The 11,750-nt window shown below is 42.3% G+C and overlaps 1 protein-coding gene across 1 annotated transcript in view; it reads right to left on the minus strand.

Moving 5' to 3' along the window:
• trpm7 (transient receptor potential cation channel, subfamily M, member 7) overlaps nt 1–11,750 on the minus strand; it is a 98,859-nt gene that overhangs the window by 15,460 nt on the left and 71,649 nt on the right. Inside the window, exons 28-35 of the mRNA XM_078427333.1 lie at nt 11,432–11,526; nt 11,223–11,331; nt 8,189–8,274; nt 4,833–4,873; nt 3,415–3,437; nt 2,323–2,376; nt 2,031–2,081; nt 1,880–1,945 (exon numbers count right to left, since the gene is read on the minus strand). Of these exons, the coding sequence (XP_078283459.1) occupies nt 1,880–1,945; nt 2,031–2,081; nt 2,323–2,376; nt 3,415–3,437; nt 4,833–4,873; nt 8,189–8,274; nt 11,223–11,331; nt 11,432–11,526 (525 nt within the window). The remainder of the gene's footprint in view (nt 1–1,879; nt 1,946–2,030; nt 2,082–2,322; nt 2,377–3,414; nt 3,438–4,832; nt 4,874–8,188; nt 8,275–11,222; nt 11,332–11,431; nt 11,527–11,750) is intronic.

The raw sequence follows: 11,750 nt of genomic DNA on the forward strand, positions 1-11,750 counted from the left end.
GAGGGTCTGTTTTCACGCTGTATGACCCATGATCCAGATCAACTAACAAGCAAATTAGGAGTAAGGGCTGACAAATTCTCTTGGAATTGATGGCCTACATCATAATTCTTTAGAGAAGTGGCTGCAGAGGGTGAATTTATTGGGAGTGATATTTCAAAAATCCTTGCATTTTGGAAACTCTCAAGCAAACTGAAAACAGAAATTACTTTGCAATTCAAAAAAGGATGAGAAAGGGAGAGGGGGAGAATAAGAAACCATGGTTTAGTAATCCACCAATTATTGGTAAAATGCTGGGATCCATCATTAACCTTGAATCTTTGAAACATATATTTTCTGCATACATCACTCTGTATCTGAACATGCAGTCGGGCCTTATCTAGTAGCTCACTCAGAAGCCTTCAATATGTCAAAACTTCCTAAATAATTTGCAAAATTGTAACATTGGGTTATGAGCTCAAGTATCAGGTGCTCCCAAAACTGTGCATCTATTGCACAAAAGCCAAGTAAAAGCTACACATTTTATCTGCTCCAAAGTAAAATCTAATGCTCAGTGCATCTATAATCCTGCGTTTCATTGAAGACTGAATGTAAACCCAACTGTAGCATTTTCTCGAAAACAAAAAAGTAATCCCCAAATCAGGGAACCGTAATGCACAGAAAGGGGCCCTATCAGCCCACCTCCTTTAAATTTTAGCTCTCTCATCTTAAACCTGTGCCCTCTAGTTCTAGATTCCCCAGCCTTATGGAAAAGACTCTGACCATTTATCTTATCTATGTCCCTTACCATTTTATAAACCTCAATAAGGTCACCGCTCAGCTTCCTACGTTTGAGTGAGAATAAACCTAGCCTAACCAATCTCTCTGCATAATTACAGCCCTCCTTTCCAGGTCACATCCTAATGAATCTCTTCTGTGCTTTGTTGCTACTATAACCTTTCTGCAATGCGCTGACCACAACTATACGGATTACGCTAAATGGGGCCGCCCAATGTTATGTACAGCAACATTTACCATCTCTTGTACAAGCATGCCAAATGCTGCCATCACTGCTTTCAGTAAGCCATTGGACATGCACTCCCAAACTCTGTCAGTACATCAACGTTCCGACAATCCCTGTTGGACATGCGTTAAGGAACATGAGGGGTACTGGTGTTGCTGGCAAAGTCACTTATTTATTTCTAATCTTAATTTTCTTGGGAAAGTAGACAAAATACTGCAACATTTAATTTGAATTGAGGATGCCAGAAGCATTTCACTTTGTTTAGTTGAAGATTCTTTCAGGCGAATACAATCTCTCAGCGTAACCCACAAAACAAACATTACAGGAATTAATACCTATTGAAAACTTACTACGTGCAGCAGTATGTTGGTGATCTTATGTGCTCCAATGCGAACAATAAAACCAAAGTCAAAAGGTTTTAGTTAGACAAGGGAAGACATTTTCCCACTGACTGCATGTGCTAATCATAGATTAAAGAGGGCGAAAAGGGGAGCTGTGATTATTGAGTGCAAATAGGTCAACCGTCTGTAACCTTAGTGCAAACAAACTGATAACTTTCAAACTGACAAATGATTTCTGAAAACATATGGCCATACTGTTGTTTAAACACGTCAAAAGATAACTGAAAATCAAGCAAAAATGACAACTTACAGAAAATACATGAACAGATTATTGAAAACATTTGTGCATGAATATAGAAATGAAATTAGTTGCCGGAAATTATGGCTGACAGAGCAAAAACAAGATTTATATTTGCATGCTCAATGGAAGATATAAAAGCCCGACAACAGTAGAACGTGTCGACAAGAATGGACAATCAAGCGTTTTACATTTAGGTAAAAATATGTGTCATTTCAAGTTGCCAGAAATTCTACTCACCCCTGTTTGGAAGAGGAGTAAATGGAATAGTCTGAGAAAGCCGCATCAAATTATTCCTCTCAACAGCTGTAAAGATACACAGAGCTCATTAGCCAAGTGAAATAGCAGTTAAAGTAAACATCTATGCAGCTTAATGTTTAGTCACACTGACCTGAATAGTAGTAATTTACATCCAGTGCAGGTTTAAAAGGAGAACCAATCACTAAGAGGCAAAGGAGGGAAAAAGAGGCTTAGTACTTTTAAATTGAAACATAACAGTTCTTGCAAAACAGTGATGGTTTGCTATTATAAATAAGAGTCATATTTAAGCAGTAAAATAACTAGTTTTCTCTGAAACATTTAATTCTTTAAATGCTATCAATTTATTTTACAAAACAAAATCGAAATGACAATCCATTTAAAAACTGTGCATTGAGAAACTGAAAATATCAATATCATCTTACCTCCCATTTTTCTTTGCCTTGCATGAGATTGATGAGCATTGTAAAAGTGTTGTGCTGAAAAAGATGGAGATCAAGATCCTTAAACTCTCCGTACACAAAGCCAACTTGGTTGATTATCAAAAAATAGATGGGTTTGGAACACATCAGAATACCAAACAGCATTAAAGTCAATCACTTCACAAAATCATATTCTTCATGCACATCAGCATGTATTCAGAAAGATTGCAGAATAAATATGTTCACTCAAGCTGCCATTTTTCCAGAATAATGTTAACAACTATGACCATCTACGGTGTTAATAATTATGACCATGACTACTGCGTCGACCATTGACTACAGGCATCTTGCTAGAAAGCTGACAACTTCTCAGTTGGTCTGCTCAGCTTCAAGTGGCACAAGTATTTTCCAACATCCAAGAAACATTTTAAATACTGAAAAGCTGTTGCCCAACTTGCTGTGTACTTCAATTATCCGTTTTTTAATTAACATTTAAGACATGCAATGCACAATAAAGTACGGAGCATTTAAATAAATACCTGATAAATAATCAGTTTGAAGTATGTAATAATACTTTGTCTCCTTTGGGAAAGTTAGTAAAGCAGAAAGCAAGTTAAGGCAATATGTAAAGCTAATAAAAGAAAAGGATTAGTGTATACTGAGAAATAATTCCAATTATGTCCTTGCAGTACAGCAAACTTAACAGGATCTGAAAAAAGTGAAAGCATTTTAATTATCAAAGGTTTATTGGGATTAGGTTTTATAACCAGATTTTGATAATTGGCACAAGGCACTGCATTCTTTTCAAAATCACTAACTAAAGCTCCATAAAGGTGAAAAAGTTGTCCGTTTAGCATTGTTAAAAGCATGGTGTATGAATACAAAATAGCTTGGACACAAAACAAGCCAAGATTACTGAATAAATTAGTCCTATCATTGCATAATCACAAAGCTGAGATTGGTAGCCATGGAACAAAGTACTGGCGCTCACTACAACAGTTGTTACATTTTGAGACAACTTCTTTAAAATCAAATGGTTTCAATAAAATATGTGTGATAGAAATTCAATTAGCACAAGTTGAATTCAAGTCTTACCACTTAAGGCATCTTCACCAGCCCTGAAATGAAAAATTAAACAATTCACACTTGATCAAAAAGATTTAAAGCTATAATCAATTACTTGCATGCCAAGTCAATTATTTAAACATGTAGAATACTTTACCAAATAGGTTTTTATAATTCATAATTAGCTAAATCTGTGTTGTGCTTATGCAGGGTTTAATAAACCCTCTGGAGTATGTTCCAGAGAAAGGGGTTGAAAGAGAAAGATAAATCAGCCATGACTGAATGGCGGAGTAGACTGGAAGGACTGAATGACCTAATTCTGCTCCTATGACATGAATATTTGGGACAGTGGATTCACAGACTATTTTTTTGGATAATAATATCAGTAGCTATTAATGTAAATATAACATTTGTCATCCAAAGTAGCAATGGCCAGAAATAGAAAATGATTTAACTTCATTATATTCATATAATTTTATTTCCTATTATATTTTCACATTGCCTAATGAAATAGAAGATCATATGGATCAACCAGGTCTATGCCAGCTCGGGGATTTTTTTGTTGTCTCGTTTTCAGCAACAACCTTTCTCCCACATCCTTCAACTCCCGTGAGCCTTCCTGGATGCAGGCCTAACCTTCCAATCTACCTTGGTGCACTAGTCACACTTTGTGTTTATCTGCACTTTTTTCTGTAGCTGCAAAAGTATATTCTGGATTGTTTATTTTCTCTTTTGCACAACCTATTACACTCATGTACAGTATGACCTGCCTGGATAACACAAGGTTTTTCATTCTATCTTAGTTTACGTGAAAATAATAAACTAATACAAATACCAATTCGCCATGAAGACACTCACTACCCACTGGTCTGCACCTGGACCACATTCCTCAAAAACTTTCCTATTTATGTACTTGTCTACGTGTTTTTCAGTATAGTTACTGTACCCACCTCTTCCACTTCCTCTGGCAGCTTATTGTCTAAACCCATCGTCTTCTGAATGAAGAAATTGCCCCTCCGTTCCCTTTTAAAGCTCTCCCCTCTCACTTTAAAATCTGCTAGGTTGTGACTCCCCTGCCTTGGGAAAAGGCTGTCCCTCATTATATACCTTTAAGATCACCGCCCAGCTTCTTACTTTTCAGGGGGAAAAAGACCCACCCAATCCAGACTCTCCTGATAACTCAAATACTCCAGACCCTGTAAGATCCCATTAATCTATTTTGTGCCCTTTCCAGTTTATAGCATTGCTAATGGAATAGAATTTTGTGCAGTCATCACCAACATGCTCACCTCTGCCCTGATGATGGAAGGAAGATCATTGATGAAGAAGCTGAAAATAGTTGGGTCAAGGACACTGCCCTGAGGAACCCCAGCAGTCATCTAATGAGTGACTGACCTTCAATAACCATGCCTTAATTTCTATGAATCTATTAAATTCTATCTACTTACATTTGACTACTGGATGCAACAGATTTATCTTCCAGACGACCCTAAAGCAAAATTGAAAGAAAAGTGGTACACATGAACACATTGATAAACATAATGTACAATATGCTTTAATTACATTGTTCTCATGCTGCGAGCAGATCCAGTACTTGGTATAAAGTTAGTTTATGCTCTAGCTTGTAGATCAGGAGGAATTTAATGTAAATAGTTCTTCCTGGAATGGAATTTGGCTACAACCGTATCATGTTCTTTACCTGGAAATTACTACTTTTGCTTAGTCTGTTCATTTCATTTTTCAGTTCTAATGAATATCTGATAACCATTTTTTTTCTTTGCCAATGCTACCTGACCCGAGTTATCCTGTTTTTAATTCTAGTCCCTGTAAGGATCTGTTTTAGAAACAAACAAATCATTTCAATAAAGCTCCTCCTGAATGTAATGTCATTTTTGATGGCTACTCAAACAGATGTGTCAATTATTCTAAATTTTATTTGAACAAAATCTGCTCATCTGTAAGCGAAGAAAAATTATCACGGAGGGCATCTTATTGTAAATTTACACTTTCCTATCAAGAGGAAGGAGGAATTTCCAGTAAATCTCAAACAGCCCAAAAGTTTAGGATCTTGCTCCTTGTTTTGGACTGAAAACAGCAGTCAAAAAGAGGCACAATACATGAAAAGATGAATGCTTCAAAGAAAGTCAGAGAGGAGAGCAGAGGTTTACAAAGTTTGCAAGAATGTATTTGCCTCTACTACTTTTTCTGACAGCTTGTTCCATATCCCCACCACCTTGTGTGTGGAGAAATTGCTCCTCAGGTCACTTTTAAAGTTTTACCCTCTCACCTTAAACCTATGCCCTCTAGTTTTTGACTCCCCTACCCTGGCCCTCAAGATTTTATACGCCTCTATAAAGGTCAACCCTCAGTCTCCTGCGTTCCAGTGGGGAAAAAAAAACTCGACTTGACAACTCAAATCCTTCAGACTTGATTAACATCCTCGTAATTTGTTTTGCGCCCTTTCCACTTTAATGACATCCTTCCTGCAGCAGGGCGACCAAAACTGTACACAATACTCCAAATGTGGCTTGCCTATGCCTTGTGAAGCTGCAACATGAAATTCTAACCCTTGTACTCAATGCACTGACCAATGAAAACAACTTCTTTACTACCCTGACTACTTGCATTCCCGCTTCAATGCACCATCACCGGAATACAGCACCCAGCAGGCAGCATCTTCTCCTCCCACGTCTCCAACAGCAGCCGCTGCAACCGAAGGCATCGCGACGACGGCCTCTTCAACCGATGGCCTTGTCGCGACTCCACAAAATGGCGGCCGCTCACTTTCTTCTCCTGTTTCTCCCGCTCCGCCATCTTGTGCGCGCCTCCTGCCGCCACACTGCCCGTTGCAAGATGTAGTCCCAACTCCCGCCGGGCCCCGCCAGCAATCAGCACTGCACGTACGGCCACTGGTAAGTGGCTTTCGCCGCCAACGGGTCCACGGAGGGGAGTGAGCGTGGGAGCCGAGTTGGGGTGGGGGGAGAGTGGGGGATGGGGGGAGAGTGGGGTTGGGGGGGAGTTGGGGCGGGGGAAGGGGGGGTGGGAGGGGAGGGTGGGGGTTGGGGAGTGGGTGTGCGGGAGGAGGCAGTGAGGGTGGGGGGAGATAAGGGAGATCTCCTCCAGCACCCGCTTTAACCGACGGCGTCATCGACCGACGGCCTCCATGACAACTCCACAAAAATGGCGGTCGCTCTCCTTCTTTTCCGTTTTGCCATCTTGTGCGAGCCTCCCGCCGCTGTGCTGCCCGCCGGGAGGTGCAGTCCCAGCTCCAGCTGCCACGCTGCCCGCCAGGAGGTGTAGTCTCAGTTCCCGCCGCCGTGCTGCCCGCCGGGAGGTTAGTCCCAGCTCCTGCCGCCACGCTGCCCGCCGGGTGGTGTAGTTCCAGCTCCCGCCGGGCCCCAGCCGCCGCCGCCACAGCGCTGCACTGGTAAGTGGCTTTAGCCGCCAACAGGTCCATGGAGGGGAGTCGGCGTGGGGGGGCGAGAATGGGGAGTGGAGAGTGGGGGGAGGGGAGAGTGGGGGGGAGAGAGGGTGGGAAGAGTGGGGGGAGGGTGAGTGGGGGGAGGGTGAGTGGGGGGGAGAATGGGGGAGGGGAGAGTGGGAGGAAGGGAGGGGAGAATAGGGGGAGAGTGGCGGTGGGGACATGGGTGGTGGGAGTGGTAGGAGGGGAGGAGAGAGGTGGGTTGGGGTGAAGGGAGTGGGGAATGTGGGGGTCGGGGCAAGGGAGGGGGGAGTAGGGGAGGCGGAAGTGGGGGTGGGGTAGGGGAGCATGGAGTGGGGGGGGGATAACGGGGATTGAGTGGGGGGGGGGGGGGGGTGAGGGTGCTAGACCAATACAGGAGAGGCATTGGGTCCACGCCTCACTCTGGCTGCAGCGCTGCCACTATGGGGCCGAGGTCAGTGACACCCTCTCCCGTTTCCTCTCCCCCCTCTACGAAGAATGGGCCCAATGGGTCCACTTGGCCTAGTATACAATAAAAGGTAGGAATGATGATAAACAGAATGACCTTCAGGGTGCATGTCCATTATTGGTGGGTAGGTTGGTGTAGAAGGCATACGGCATGATTAGGGAATACAATACAAGGATTAGGGGATTACATTGCAATGTAACTCAACAGACTTGGAATATTACATGCAGTTCCGGTCACCACATCAGAGAAAGAGAGTGAAGAAAAGATTCACCAGGATGTTGCCTAGATTCGACTTTAGTTATGGGGAGAGATTGCATAGACTGGCCTTGTCTTCCCAGAAGCCAAGGAGGCCGAGGGGTCACCCGATAGAGGTATATAAAATCATGAGCAGCATGGAAATGATGGACAGTCAGACTGGGTTTCCCTTTTGTACAAGAAAAAGAGGAGCAATATCAGATTACACCCAGAATTCATCATCATGGAAACAGGTTGAGCAGTATCCAAAGAGAAACAAAATTAAACCTTTAACAAAGATTCTTCGTCGTATGACTCTTCTAGGCCTGTTGAAATGTTAAACCATTTCCCTTGCCAGTTTCTGCCTTTTTTTGATTTCCAGCATCTGCAATTTTTTTGATTCTCATCATCAGCTTGGGTAGTGATGGAGAACAATTATAAAAGATGGCATCGGTTAATGGAAGGCCCAATAAAAACACAAGGATTCAAAACGTGCATCAAATAGAGGAGACTTGTGTGCCACATTATAAAATCACAGACCCACTGGGTTTAAATGCTATTTTTAAATTACCCATAAACACACTTGAAAATGTTCGCTTTTCAAAATTAATATTACATCACCAACATTATTTGATAACAGGCATAGCAATCAAACTGACCAGTAGAGAAGCTTTCGAATTCTCTCGGTAGAATGTTACATCTTCAGCTGAGGCCCTGGTCCTATCTTTACCACCCCTGCCTTGTACTGGTAAACAAAAGAAACACATTAAAGTCAATTCTGTAAAGACTATATCAGAAAGGCTTCAATGCTGTTTTAAGTATTTCCTCATATTTGATAGCTGGCAGGAAGTGGAAGACCATTGTAGAAATACATTGGGATAGATCCAAATACATCACTTGCCAATAAAGTTCCAATGTCAAAACAATTCAATGACTTTACAAATATAGTCCTACTAGGGATGGGGAAGTGCTAGATCTGATCCTAGAGACTGAAGCAGGGTAAATGGATGTGCACTTTGGAAATAGTGACAACATTAATTTCCAAAGTAGTTACGGAAAGGGATAGTCTAAATTGGGGCAAGGTCAATTTCAATATTAATTGGCAAGACCTGGCAAACGCAGATGGGTTGAAGTTAAATGCAGGTAAATATACACTGGGGAACTCAGAGTCATTTACAACTGAAAGAGAGTGTTCCAGTGAGTGGGCCAACATGCTCCAGTAAAGATTAAGGGTAATAATCACAAATGCAGGGAATCATGGATGTTAAGTAATAAAGAGTTTGAAAAATTAAAAAAGGGAAGTACAAAGTGGATGAAAATGGTGGAGACCCTTCAGGAGCAGAGAGTGTAGTGGGGATGCTTAAACAAAAAATGAGGAGGGCAAAGAAGGGTCTTGAAATATCACGGGCAGATAATGTTAAACAAAATCCCATGGTGTTTTATAAATGCCTTCTGGGTAACCAGTGGAGTGGAACCCCTTAGCCACAGTAGAGGGAACCTGTGCAAAGAGCAAGAGCAAAAGCGATGAGCGCACTGGAGAGGGCGCAGAGGAGAATCAGCCAAATGTTGCCTGGAATGGAGCATGTCAGTTATGATGGAAGAGGCTGGGCTTGTATTGGAGCAGAGGAGATAAGGGTGTAGATAGAGCAGATACAGAGAAGTGGACAAAATCATGAGCCAAAGATGGGATAGATACTATGAAACTATTCCCCATGGCATGGGTATCTGAGACCAGAAGGCCTAAGATTAAAGTAAGTAAGACGTAAGATGGGGGGTAGTGTGAATTGTGATGGGGGGTAGTGTGAATTGTGAGGAAGATGCAATAAGGCTGCAGGGTGACCTGGACAGGTTGTGTGAGTGGGCGGATACATGGCAGATGCAGTTTAATGTAGATAAGTGTGAGGTTATTCACTTTGGAAGTAAGAATAGAAAGGCAGATTATTATCTGAATGGTGTCAAGTTAGGAGGAGGGGGAGTTCAACGAGATCTGGGTGTCCTAGTGCATCAGTCAATGAAAGGAAGCATGCAGGTTCAGCAGGCAGTGAAGAAAGCCAATGGAATGTTGGCCTTCGTAACAAGAGGAGTTGAGTATAGGAGCAAAGAGGTCCTTCTACAGTTGTACCGGGCCCTGGTGAGACCGCACCTGGAGTACTGTGTGCAGTTTTGGTCTCCAAATTTGAGGAAGGATATTCTTGCTATGGAGGGCGTGCAGCGTAGGTTCACTAGATTAATTCCCGGAATGGCGGGACTGTCGTATGTTGAAAGGCTGGAGCGATTGGGCTTGTATACACTGGAATTTAGAAGGATGAGGGGGGATCTTATTGAAACATATAAGATAATTAGGGGATTGGACACATTAGAGGCAGATAACATGTTCCCAATGTTGGGGGAGTCCAGAACAAGGGGCCACAGTTTGAGAATAAGGGGTAGGCCATTTAGAACGGAGATGAGGAAGAACTTTTTCAGTCAGAGGGTGGTGAAGGTGTGGAATTCTCTGCCTCAGAAGGCAGTGGAGGCCAGTTCGTTGGATGCTTTCAAGAGAGAGCTGGATAGAGCTCTTAAGGATAGCGGAGTGAGGGGGTATGGGGAGAAGGCAGGAACGGGGTACTGATTGATAGTGATCAGCCATGATCGCATTGAATGGCGGTGCTGGCTCGAAGGGCTGAATGGCCTACTCCTGCACCTATTGTCTATTGTCTATTGTTTAGAGGGGATATGAAGAAAAACTAATGTTGTAAAGTCTAACCAACTGGGACTTGGAACACAATAGTACAGCACAGGAAAAGGCTCATCGGCCCATTGTGGAAATTATGCCAATGTAAACTAATCAGATCCGCCTGCTTATAGCCCATATCCCCCTCTTCCCTGCATGTTTACGCAGGTCTAATTTTTTCTTAAATGTTGCTACAATATCTGTTTATCCCACATCTCCTGGAAGTACATTATAGGCACCTACCACCCTTTGTGTAACAAAAAACACTTGCCTCTTAAATCTTTCAACTTTCATCCTCTCAAACTTTTGCTCGCTAATATTTGTCACTTCCACTCCAAAGATGTACAGGTATGTAGGTTAATTGGCTGGGTTAATGTAAAAATTGTCCCTAGTGGGTGTGGGATAGTGTTAATGTACGGGGATCGCTGGGCGGCACAGACTTGGAGGGCCGAAAAGGCCTGTTTCCGGCTGTATATATATGATATGATATGATATGATATGATATCATATCATATATCTACAGCTGGAAACAGGCCTTTTCGGCCCTCCAAGTCCGTGCCGCCCAGTGATCCCCGCACATTAACACTATCCTACACCCACTAGGGACAATTTTTACATTTACCCAGCCAATTAACCTACATACCTGTACGTCTTTGGAGTGTGGGAGGAAACCGAAGATCTCGGAGAAAACCCACGCAGGTCACGGGGAGAACGTACAAACTCCTTACAGTGCAGCACCCGTAGTCAGGATCGAACCTGTGTCTCCGGCGCTGCATTCGCTGTAAAGCAGCAACTCTACCGCTGCGCTACCGTGCTATGATAAAGCAATGACCAGAACTCAATAGAATTTTCTTAGATATGTCTAACCAAAGTTTTATATAACAGCGACATGACTTCCTGACTTTTATTTGGGGTCCCCTAAACTAAAGTGCAGAGCTGTCCAACTTAGAAATGACTTTCATGGAGAGCTTGAAACTTACAAGAGAATGCTTGAGCAGACGCAGTAGAAGTTAACTGACTGCCATGAAATTCCGCAAATCCAGCATAAGAATTCACTGTCCTCAAATGATAGTCACCATGGTGGGCACCCTAATAAAGAAAGGAGATATTAATAACATTCAATGAACCTCAATACAAAAAGTGGAGTGTGTGTGAGGGGTGTGGGGAGGAGAGTGAAAGAAGGAAGTACCAAATCATGAATAGCTTCCACAGTTATTTTCTGGTCTTTGAACTTCAGCACTCCTCCAGTTCCTAACTTTGGCAGCTCCAATACATCTTTGTGGCCTGAAATATTTACATTTTAGATGAACAGAATTTATTTTATGGTTGCTAATAAGCTGACAATACAAAAGAAAATGTTAGTAAAATACATGCAATTTTGAAACGTTTCCGATCTGACCTCATACGCCTAATCCCTACCACCACAGGTACAATTGATTGCAAAGTAAATGGAGATTGATACTTAAAATAGCAAACACTTTTTTGATATAAAATCTCCTTTACAATTA

The sequence above is a fragment of the Rhinoraja longicauda genome, chromosome 33, assembly GCF_053455715.1.
Source record: "Rhinoraja longicauda isolate Sanriku21f chromosome 33, sRhiLon1.1, whole genome shotgun sequence".
In the NCBI taxonomy this organism is placed as follows: domain Eukaryota; kingdom Metazoa; phylum Chordata; class Chondrichthyes; order Rajiformes; family Arhynchobatidae; genus Rhinoraja; species Rhinoraja longicauda.